The sequence below is a fragment of the Lineus longissimus genome, chromosome 7 (assembly GCF_910592395.1).
Source record: "Lineus longissimus chromosome 7, tnLinLong1.2, whole genome shotgun sequence".
Lineage (NCBI taxonomy): Eukaryota > Metazoa > Nemertea > Pilidiophora > Heteronemertea > Lineidae > Lineus > Lineus longissimus.
Window position 1 is genome coordinate 4291966 of NC_088314.1, and position 12161 is coordinate 4304126.

Sequence of the window (12161 nt, forward strand, 5' to 3'; positions counted from 1 at the left end):
ATCTTTACGTTAGTTGTAGGCGTTTAAGTATTATAAGTTCGATAGGCATTATAATTAAATGTAATGTCCTTGCGTAGGCGTTTACGATCATTTAGTGCTTACTATTAATTTTTTTCTGTGGTCGTATATTTCTGTGATCGTATATAGTCCTGCTAACATGGGCTTTTTTTTTTAATACAGAAAACAATACCTCCAGGACGAAACCTCTGGACTGGTAGTTGTTAGTATTTGCAAGTCAATGTCAATCAATTGAGATCTTGGCCTCGCTCACCAAAGTTTTAAGGGAAACCTCATCCTCAACCCCATGCATCTTACAGTTTCACCTGTACAGAATCTTACAACGAATCCTACCCTTCCGATGCTTCTCGTGACGTCCCTTCAAACCAACTGCAGGGTTCGGCATATACTAACATACGCTCCAGTCTTCTATCCCTGCACCTTAAACAGTTTCACCTGTAGAGTATCTTAAACAAACCCTAGTCTTCCACTGGATGAAGATGCGGCCACAAAGTCAATATTATTGGAATGACACCTGATGAAGATATCAATTAGAAATCAACTACCTTTCCGATCGAAGCGATTGGCTTATTCATCAATGATCAGGCGAAGGGATAGAAAGTCAGTGGGACTTCTCAAGTTCTCAGCTTCTTGAGTCTGTTCCATTTTAGTTTGATGCAAATCACTTTGCAATGCAATAACTGTGTAATATCAAATGATTGCCAACAACTGAATCTGATTAATGTTGAACACCATTTAGTCAATAGATAAATGGAACCGTTTTTTGGCTTTAAACTAGGAATTACAAGTGAATTGCCAATAAATGTCAATTGTCATCATTAACCTTGTGTGAGAACTTGGATTGATAGTCTACTACACTACCCATGCTTCTCATCATCATATGATAATGAATATACGGCAATGTGTTCACTTGAAGCTCATGTCGACAAGTTAGGGCTCCCGAATGATCAAAAGGGGTAAGGTTCTTTTTTCTTATTTCTTTATCACTAGTCGAAAGTCCTGCTAACATTCATATCAAATTTTGAAACGAGTGCAATATGTGTTGAGATACGCCGCAAATAGTGTGCCCTCGAGGCTATCATTTACGTTCGTGCTTTATCCTGCAACCATTACACAGCTTACGGAGACCCATTGGCTGGCAATCCATTCCAATCCTAATGCTTGTGGCTTGCAATGTCCCCTTGGCAATGCTACCACAGCCTGGATTGCCATACCATTTGAATGCACCACGGGGAGTATCAATTTGAGCGATCATTCTCGGGGGACATGGCGAAAATATGACGAGGATTTTACATGTGAGTGACTCGTGTTAATCATTGTCTCAATTGAGTACTCCGAAGCTGTTGTGATATGGGAACGAACGTAGTCATTATAACAAGCTCACCAGATGTTGAGATGGTATATAAGGCCAAATTTTCCTCTTGCATTTTTACCTTTGGGCCTGCTGGAAATGCCAGTGTAGATATGGGAGCAGGCTCTCTTCAACTGACATCCAAATGGTAAATGAGTGTCCAAACCATTGCATGAACCAACCCAAAGAGACACCCTGATAATTTGTAGGTAGTGTAGGGTTTCGGTAAGTTGCAACGAAGACTTTTTACTTCTGCAGGTTGTGGCATAGCAGTGAATATCACAATGAAGACTGTCGTATTAATAACACGCCATGATATAACATACATGTGTCCACTTTTGCTCCAATGAGATGTTGTTGGAAGGTAAACGTAATCCTTTTCCCGATGGCTAGGAAAAATGGATATTGGTTTCCGCGATTATTCAGGTTTCCAAGGTTTCCACTTGACACACATTGCGACGGTGTGGTTTTAGGAAAGTGGCTTTGTTAGTACAGCATTCGACTTGTGAATAGAATTTATCAGTAATGACTAATAAGTTTTCAGTATGTTTTGATAAATTGAGCAAAACGAATAAATACTTCGATGGGAGACAACAGATGAATTGCATTGTTAAAAAATGCACGTGCTTGATAGTACGAATGCAACCTTACGAACCAGCCATGCACACAAGTCTTAATCATAGTATTATATGACGTCCTTACCTTTACTCTAATGAGGCTGGTGGTAACAGACAACTTGATACTGGGACAAAATCTGACATAGCCTACATTTATTTAGTCTGAAATAGCCACACACATGCCTCTAAATTTCTTCTAATTGAATGATAATTCGTGGTCATGATACATATTTCTAATAATATTCTCCTCTGACCTGACCCTGATACACACAGAAATCATATAATTACTCAATTGCATTCATTCCACAAACCATACTCAGAGGATACAATGACCTATTCGGATTACGGTGTGCTAATTTCCGTTTTCTACCACAACACAATCACGATGGACCTGCTTTTTGTTCTGTTTGGATATCAATAATGTAGGTATGAATATGGCAGCAGCTCGATATTTCCCGTTTCAGTTTATGGTCATCCTGCTCGCTGGTACATTAAAGCTAGTACTTCTTCGTTATCATGTTTTCAGTGTTTGTTTCCTGCCGAGTTCCCGGTGCTCGCTGATTACCCCACAGCACCCTCAGGATATTTGCGTTGACATGAAATATGTTTATCATAGTTACGCTCCTACTGAAAATGGCTCATAATACATGTGTACACACTTTTGCTCCCAAACTATATAGTACCTAAATTCCAAGGGAGATGGCAGAATGATGTAGGGACTTCGACCTCCCTAGATTGCTCCAGATTGCAACTACTATAACGTTTACCAGCGTACCAGTAACTTCTACAAGAAATGAACATAAACCCAGACAAGATGATGTTAAACCTTTCTGAAAATCGTTTTTCATTAAAGCAAAAGAACAAAAACATTGAATACGAGTACATTGAGCCGTTAATGCCAGACACGCCAGACACGCCAGTATTTCAAACCTAAACCTAAGAACACAATATATTCTGTCGCCATGGTCACCGTGCCTCCATCCCATTTTCTAATCTTTTATAGTGTTGACACCTTTGCGACCAGAAAGCTGTCCGCTCGCCCAAAGGTATACTGGAGACGTTTTTCTTGCAAGAGACTGAATCAACTCTTTTGCATGTTCATTTTGGCGAAATTAGATTAATTTGTCTCATCAAACAGTCAGACACGTTATATTAACCCTTTCTACTCTCTGGAGACATTAAGGTATAGTTTTGATGAGGGGAAAGATCTTTTGATAACTACATGGGAAGCACTAGTGGAAACGCTGGAGAACAAACAGGAAGCACGCGTAATCAATATTGCCAAATATCCCCTTCAACCCTTTCTGGCTAATCTTGTGTTAGTCATTTGAGAACCGATCTTTATGACCGGCGCAGCCATTGCAACGATTTTAAGTGTCAGAATCTAGCACCAACAAGCCTAAAATGCCGATATCTTACTATAGTTATGTGGGTAATGGTGATACACCTATTTCAAGATTGCTACCAACCAAAGTCAACAAGGCATTTCCCCAAGGCTTTTGTTTTTGATTTCGCAATAATAGCGATTCTAGTCTTTTTCTGCCTAAGGTTGTGATCGCCATTTTCTTAGAAGTGACACCACGAGTTATAAGTCTTATCACGATCTCCTGCCAACTCTATTCCAGTTCGTGACCGTTGAACATCATTCCTAATTTCCCTAAGGTCTTGTCATATAATTGCAGGCTCTAGTCGCACTGTTTGATCGCACTTTATGTAGTGACTGGTATGTTCATACAAGGTTATTTCTGTATTTACAGGGTACAGACTCGCCTAACAGCCAAGGAGAGAAGAAAATCCGACGAAAGCTTCCGCCAATTCCTGCAGGAGTTCAACCAGCAACGGCTAAGAGTAAGGAGAAACAAACAAAACCGGTGCCGAATTCTCGAGACAAGGCTGGGATGATAGCAAGCAGAAATGGCGGGCCGAAAGCAGGAAATGCTCCCGAGGTCAGACGGTTACCAAGCCAACCTGGGACGGAGAACGGGAAGAAGGCACGCCCAGTTCCGCCGCCAAAACCGGATACTAGGTTACGAGCCATGAGTCAGGAACGTAGGCAGTCAGAGCCAAGTGGGGAAAGCCCACAGCGTGTAGAACGCCCGAGTAGTGCCCCTACCGTCGGAAGAACAAAACCACAAGTGCCCCCAAAACCCAAACCTAAGCCGGCTGGGGTCGTCAAACCCCAGGTACCTCAGAAATCCACTAGCAGCAAACCACAGGTGCCTCCAAAGCCAACCCGCGGAATAGTTCGTAAGGACGAAAAACAAGAAATAGTTGACATTTACGGCGTTCTTGTACCAAGGAAATTAAAAGACAAACACGACCAGATGCGAGATGAGTTAATTTTAGTGACGTTTTCGAGGAAGCGTCAAATTGAGGAGTATGAGGAAATAATGCGGTTAGAAAGACAGTTGGATGATATCCGTGCGCTTGAGGAGTTGCAGAGGGATGCGCTGCAAGAGAAGCTACGTCGCCACAGGGAGCAGATGGAGCGGATGCAACTGGAGGCCGCACGTCAGATGGAGCAGCAAGCCCTCGAAGCTGCGGCAAGGCGTCGGGCAGCAGTGGCAGCGGCCTCTGCGTCTCTACCACCAGGAACAGCTGTTGCCACGGTTCGGATGTCACCCCAAGCATCACCACGACGCGGTCGCCATAAGAGGCAAAACTCCGACCCAATTATGGCCAAGTTTAGCCCAATTGAGGAGTACAGGGACATGGAGAATGACTTTCAGTCTAGAACTGCTGAGGAAGCCTATGAACTTAGAAAAAGGCTAGAAATACAGTTAGAAATGTTGCAAAAAGGAATTTCCATTACGAACGCTAGTTTGTCTAAACCAGTCCCTCAGAGACGGTCGCAGTCAGCTAATAGGGCTATGACAGGTTCGAGATCGAATTCTCATATCAGGTCTCAATCAGCCACTCGAAATGAGAGGAATTCGAGGGCAACTGACAGGAATTCTAGGGGTCATTATATGCCTATGTCAAAGATGTCATCTCGTCTATCAAAATCCACTGAGTTTATTGGTGCAGATATTTATTCAGATATGCAAGTTCTATCCTCTAGCCAATCTGAACGGTCGTTACAAAAAGCCATGGAATCTCAAACTCTTAGTTTTCCCGTGCCTGGTGGTCTTCAGGAATATGACAGGTCACCTTCAAGATATTCAGATGATGGTTATGTGGACCAAGTGAAGCGTGACCAATTAGAGGCTGAACTCTTAAAAGCCAAACGTGCCTATGAATTTACTGCTGGCCTGTCGGGTGAAGACGTCCAGAGGTATCCGGAAGCTGCCGAACTCTGGCGATTAGAAGACGAAGAAATCCGCAGGCGCTATTACGATCCGAGTCCTTCCCAATCGCCCCACCCTATGCAATCATCAACAGGGAGCTTACCTTTGGGGATAATTCGGCCAATAGACGATACAGACTTTAGAAGTAGGCGAGACAGGTTTTTACAGAATACGGACCCTTCTCAAAGTGCTTTTATGCCTGTGTCTAAAAGTACTAAGCATGAGATATACAGTTCGTCGGAGTACATCGCCCACAAGGAAGGTACGGCAGCCTATGCAATGGGATTTGACCAATTTTACTCGGATCCTCGGGATCTTTCACCAAATGCTGCTTTCAATATAAGCAGGGACTCGGGAATATCTAGCAGTGCCATATTGGCGGATCCACAAAATCATAACTCAAACGTGGAAGCTATAACTGTGACGGAATATGCCTCGGACTATTCGCCGGTACCTAGTTCTACTGAGCCTGACGGAAGTCCGCAGACTGAATCTACACCAGCCATGCCGTTACTAGGCGACGTGAAACGAAAATCTCGTCTCATGGTTCACGAGATTAGCCGAAGTAGGCCAACATCTGGGGACTATGACAATTACTACTTCGAGGAAGGTACGAGTAAGCCCGGTAAGCATATGGTTTCATAATAAACCAGTTATTAGACCATGATTTTTTACAATTTTTATGGTTTTAATGTTAGTTGGTCAATTGCATTATGAATATGACTGAGTTTAAGTTGTATCCGTGAGATATCTTCCCTGTCGAAACAATTGATCATAGCTGGGGACATTTCAGAACATTTCAATTTTTGTCAGAACGCTTGATCCTAAATGGGGACATTTCAGTAAAGAAGACAATGTCACAATCAAACCGGTCTTGAAATGTATTTGAGGCATTCTAATCAAAGTCAATTGCCCCGATAAATGATTTTGACATACAAACATATATACCCATATAAGGAATACATTATGGGCAAATAATGCAACCAATTCTTTCTCTGTGTACAATATATGTTCTCTTGTAGTTACTTGGTAGTCTAGGTTTCATTGCTGCATGTGGTCACATAATTCTAGTACAGGGAACCTTACCCAAAAGGAGCCAAGAAATTAAGATATAAATTGAACATTATTGAAAAAAAAATGAAACACATGCTTAGATTGATGATTTATTCTATTGAGAGAGTAACTTCTTGTCATCAGTAAAAATGGATTTCTTCCTATTTATTCCAGATGGGTTCCATGAACTCCATCGGACGGAAAGTGACCAGAGTTTTGGTGATTCGGATGAACCTATTATGGATCATATGACTGAAGGAGGTGTCACAATATTAAAACGAAAACCCATCGCTAAAATACAGGTAAGGTATTATATTGTTATTCTATGTTTTTAAGCAGACTTTAAGGACCAACGTTTTTAAGCAGACTTTAAGGACGATCATACGACGACAAATACCGCCATTGACTGATTCCGATACACTCATAGAAGATACGCTGGTCGACGACCAACATTGCCATGCCATCGAAACATCAATAAAGCATTCAGTTTTAATTCAGATGAAATGTTCTACTTGTGGTCAAGATAAATTGATTATAGCCGATAATGATTAACGTACAGAAATAAACCCTACCAGCATCCGCCCAGGCCACGGTCCAATAGCCACTTCGATCAATTTATCTGACATGATACCGTTGTCTATAACATCAGCTATGATTACATCCTTGTAGCTAGGAAACTAATTTCCTTTGAATAAATCAGATATGTTATTAACCCATCAATATTGTTGACGTACCAAATTTGATGAAACAGCAGCCTGAAGAGGCATACGATACGACCTCGCCAACAGTGTCTTCGTTTGTGAATAGATATGATAGAAACTTGGCGGAATTACGTCTGGTGATGAGGTTTTCGCGGACATGAACAGGTTTCTGTGATTAATCTGCTGGCTTCTTAGTGATTTATTCTAAACCCTACGGACATCTTCCCTGTCAACTAACTCTAGACCTAAATCAGCATAACATTTCTCCATCATGCGCACACTTTGGTATGTTCTTCTTAGTCTTAGACTAGTTGAATAAATAACCTTCGTTGGGGGCGAGATCTGATTAGATCGCCTGAGTAAACACAATGGAGCATCATACTTGTTTATGGAATCCTGTGCTTAAACCTCTGGTGACCACAGTAATCTAATAAAGGACACTTTCTTCCGTTATATCTCCGGTTCATCCGGGAAATATCCGAAAACCCCGTGCAAATCGAAGGTAATTGCAAGTAACTCTTTTCCTATCAAAGGTACGATGTTTGCACGTAATCATGTTTTGTTAACCAATCGCATTACCTGAGGCGTCCAATCGGGAAAATGATGAAATTGAAAACGTCGTCACACCCGATAACAATTGACATGGGGAATTAATTTGCAATAACCATATCGAAGCTATTTTAAGGCTAAGGAAACCCATCATATTTCATACTACGTGACAAAAAAAAGATTACCGGCTGTGACTTTTTTATACTGCATCTTTTTCCTGCAAGTTCGTCAGTGACACAAACACGACAATTTGATTTTACCCTAGCTTGCTAATCTTTCGACCTTTTCTCGCAGCAGCCTGCCCAAAGGAAACCTCAACGCTATCGATTCCCGTACAAACGGATTCTCTTGACGAGGGACCCGAAGGATAGATCTGTTAAAGGTAATGGGTCGTTTCATCCCTTTAAGTATATATAGACAGTGGTTATTTCCAGTGATGTTTGATCTCACAATATCACCAGTTTATCCTTAACACGCTAAAATGTCACATCATATATATATGAAACATATATCCGTATACCATACATAGGATGTGACAACATCGAAAACCCAAACTTTCTCGTCGTCGCAATCATGACTTAAGTCAGCTTTATCATTTGTATCATTAAAGGTTAATGGCACCAGTTGATAGCAGCCTCGATGGTGCTCTTATACCGTCAGTTGGCGTTTGTTGTGAGGGGTACTTAATAGTACATTACACATTACACATACTAAAACGTGTGTGCCGTGATTGCCATGCTATCGTAACCGTATAACAGCCGCGGTTGATAGCATTTCGTGACAAGAGAAACCTGCTCAGAAGAATTTATCATGGTGCTTTCAGTACAGGAAGTAACTAATGAATGTCCCGGATCTAGCTCTTGGTGATTATGAAGGCGCAAATTATACCTTCAGTGTTCTATTTAGGGCCATTAATGAACATTCAGTAGTTGGCCATGGCAATACCATTAAAATATTGATATCTTGAATGAATGTACTATTTCATGCACTTGCTACATTATTCTGTTTAGTGCATCGGTACTTATCTTTTGGATTGAGTTGACAACCATAAATATGCATGATTGATCGAACTGAAGCCATGGGTATTGCCATTGAGTTCTCCGGTCGTACAGTTCAAACGCCGATGGAAATACATCTAGTTTACATTGACACTTATCTCCCTACAATCGTATCGCGCTGCGTATCATACAAGACCTCGTTTGTCCCGCACCTATGAAAAAAAAACCAGGAAGACACGTTTTGCTAAATTGTGTGTTGTCCAAATGACACGCAGGGTTAGCCGTATTGTCCTCGGTCAGATATACTGTGTCGATGAACCAAAGAAGCCGCCTTTCTCAAGCGCCCTCAACAGGTTTAACGCCGAATACTGTAAGTCAGCGACGCTGAGTACAGCAGTCAAATCAGGGCCGGGTCCTAAAATTTGTATAACCATGGATTTTTTGTTCTCTAGGTAATGGTCTCGGCATGAAGATAGTCGGTGGTAAATACATTCCTGGAACTAACAATGAAATTGGTGCCTTCGTAGCTGCTGTTTATCCCGAGGGTGTGGTTGACCAACTGCACGGCGAGTTACAAGAAGGTGAGTAGACGCTACCAGTCAGGAAGGGGAGGGATACCAATACATCAGATCTTGCCCAGCTATGATTTGTAGAGCAGGCAATATTTGTGCTAAAAAAGAGCCCCTTCTATTTTGTCCAAGAAATATTTTTCTCCTCTCAGTCGGCCGGTAACATTGGTGAAATGGACCAAAAAGAAAATATTAAAATCCGTGCACGGAGTCGTTCCAGAATGCCAGTTGTGTGTAAATAAAAGAACATGGATCCAGAGTGTGAATCTGCCCATATTCCAATAATATGTTGATATCACAATGATACTTAACAAACCTGCACTAAACGTTTTCCTGTTACAAGACATCGATATTCCTCGTCGTGATTATAGCGTCTAGTTAGCACGACCACAGAGGGTTTCTTGTGAGTGTCCGTCAGGCGTGGAATTGTTCCCGGGGCAGGACTGGTGGAGCGTGTTTCGCTCTATGGTCACTGGTTAATAGCCTCTCAATAACATGAGCAATCCCTGTCTCTTGATGGATTACGGCTCGGAGAAGGTCGATAACCGGCATTTGTCCTTGCTGTAACTGCTGCGTAAAAAAACGATTTTAAAGTATCAATTTTTCTGTTTTTAGGTGACCAAATTCTCGAGTGGAACGGTATAGATCTGTGTGGGAGAACATATGAAGAGGTCCAACAAATCATATCACAGCCTAATGGAGAAATAGAACTTGTTGTGAAGCCGTAAGTAGTTTATTACGATGTCAATAAAGTTTTCTATCACATACGGTCATTGTTACGAAAAGTGCTTTTTACCCAAAAAAGGGAGTATATAGCAGGCCTGAATAAACTGCAATGTTGCAGATTCCAATGCTATACACTTCACAACGTATTGTACTCCGGCCAAAGTACAATTTAAAAAATTACCTCAAAGTCCTTGATAAAAGATAATTGCTTGAACTAAATTTTGTTTTCATTGACCTTTCACCAAAAGAGCCAGATTTTCAAGTTTTACTTATTTATTGTAGGAGTTCCATGAGCATGTCCCACAGCAACAGCAAAACATCAACGAACTCAACTCTGAAATCAGAAAGCTGCCATTCGCTTTACGATAACATCGAATTTACAAGTGATACTGATGAATACGGTAAGTAGCTCATTTGCATAGTTAAAGTAGGTAAAGGTCAGCAAAGGGTCAAGGTCATAACATCATTAGATAAGCAGCCAATCAAAAAACTGTTACATTTATGGCAAGCACGCAGAGGGCCTATCATCACCCAGTGATTTCTTTAGTGCAGCTCTCTCTTAAAACGTAGGTTCCTCCTTCTTTCAATGAGAATATTTTCAGAAACCCTCCTTCATCCATTTGCCTTTTTATTCACAAAATGTCACCAATGATGCATATACGCCAAGATAATTGAAACATTCACGTTGTGGTATGGTACCAGTAATTGATATTCGCCGTACGAATGCTTTTGACATCACTATGGTAATTGCAACCTTTTAGATCATAGACAGAATACAAGCACTCCTAATGGTCAATACCACCAGACCACTGAAAATCAATTTGTAAAAATATTCTCGAACGACCATATTTCGTTCAAGCGTCATTGCTTCTCACTTGGAAGTAAAACGTAATCAAAGGTTATTGATGTTCGTTATAACAGTGTCTCGCACTTACCGCCCATGAGAAGTATATCAAATGTGCCCTTTCTCGTGGTTGATGTGGGTTTTTCGGGCTGGAGGATGGAGGAATATGATATCGCCCGAGGCTGTAGGCCAAATTGTCAATGTAATGATATACATGGACGGAAAATAAACTTTGCATGGAAGGGAATTTGATGGGGTTTCCTGATTTTCACTTACGGAAGAAATTTTTTTTTGAACACCCAGTATAATGTAAGACAATTCAAAAACCAGCCATGTCTCAACACGAGACCATGATGAGCCTTATTACAAGATAATCATCCTGTAACCACAATAATTTAGACAAGAAAGCACTATTGCCCTTAGCGATTTGTCCCGCGGAACCAAAATGACAAGAGGTAATAAGAGAATAATGGCGAATTAGAGACAGGTGATTAGCGATGCTGACATTCTTAATAGGAAAATGAAACATAGCATGGTTGCTAGTCACTATATGCTTCTTGAAGGGGTATATATTGGTGAAATGTTACGGAAGTTCACCATTAGTTTCCACGTTCTTGTCAAAAAAAAATTTTGAATGTCAATACACCTTAATTATCATCGTAGGCCGAATTTCACAAGTGTGTTTCCACCTCGGTCGCCGGGGCAAAATTTCGCTCGCCCACCAGATATCTAATCATTACCACTTTATATGTGCAGAGAGGTGTATTACATTACTACACACGTACATTTCAGTGCAGCGTACACCCTCACCACAATCGATAGTTTGTGCTAGTTTCCATAGATTTTTTAGTAGGTATCCACTAGAGGCACGGTCACGAGGGGTCAATGTTTGGGAACCCATGCTGTAGAAAGTATAGTTTGACATGCATGAAATGTTGTCATGAGACAAGAGTGCGTTTCAGCAGCATTTATTGACGATCATTATGTCAACCAATGTCTTCATCAAAACAAAATAATAAAACTTAATTTAGGTTACCAATGTATCACCACTATGAACATTGATGAACTTGCATATCATAACAATAATGCACACACCGTTTTTCAGGCTTTTTCTAATTTTATTGTTTTGTGAAACCTTCAACATCTTGAAGTTTGCAAACAATGTATCTTTATACACATCAGCCCTACTCTGAAGAAAGTAGGCGTTCGATGCTCCTCAAATGAGCTTCTTTTTATGATTAAAAAATGTCAGGCATGGTAGACTCCGCCGATTGACAATGCAAACTTTGGTGCACTGCACCTCATGAAACTAATAGTGATGTCATCAGAACATTTCATTTTTTGGGTCGGCGCCTTGATGTGTGCCTGGACAGAATGCTGTGCTGTAACATCAGCTTATCAGTCAATTAGGTTATGAACTTTGTTATTGCTCAATGTACGAAATCCCT

General features: G+C 41.1%; 1 protein-coding gene across 9 annotated transcripts in view; it reads left to right on the forward strand.

Annotated features, from left to right (window-relative positions):
* Positions 1–12161, forward strand: part of LOC135491727 (protein piccolo-like) — a 95934-nt gene that overhangs the window by 63520 nt on the left and 20253 nt on the right. For 8 of the 9 annotated variants that reach the window (XR_010447873.1, XM_064777789.1, XM_064777791.1 and 5 more), the window contains 6 exons: positions 3744–5898; positions 6501–6628; positions 7871–7958; positions 9027–9155; positions 9759–9867; positions 10152–10270. Coding sequence is in view for 8 of the 9 variants with exons in the window: in XM_064777789.1 (XP_064633859.1) it covers positions 3744–5898; positions 6501–6628; positions 7871–7958; positions 9027–9155; positions 9759–9867; positions 10152–10270 (2728 nt within the window). In the remaining variant the exon portion in view is untranslated. The remainder of the gene's footprint in view (positions 1–3743; positions 5899–6500; positions 6629–7870; positions 7959–9026; positions 9156–9758; positions 9868–10151; positions 10271–12161) is intronic. The other variant, XM_064777790.1, reaches the window with a different exon arrangement.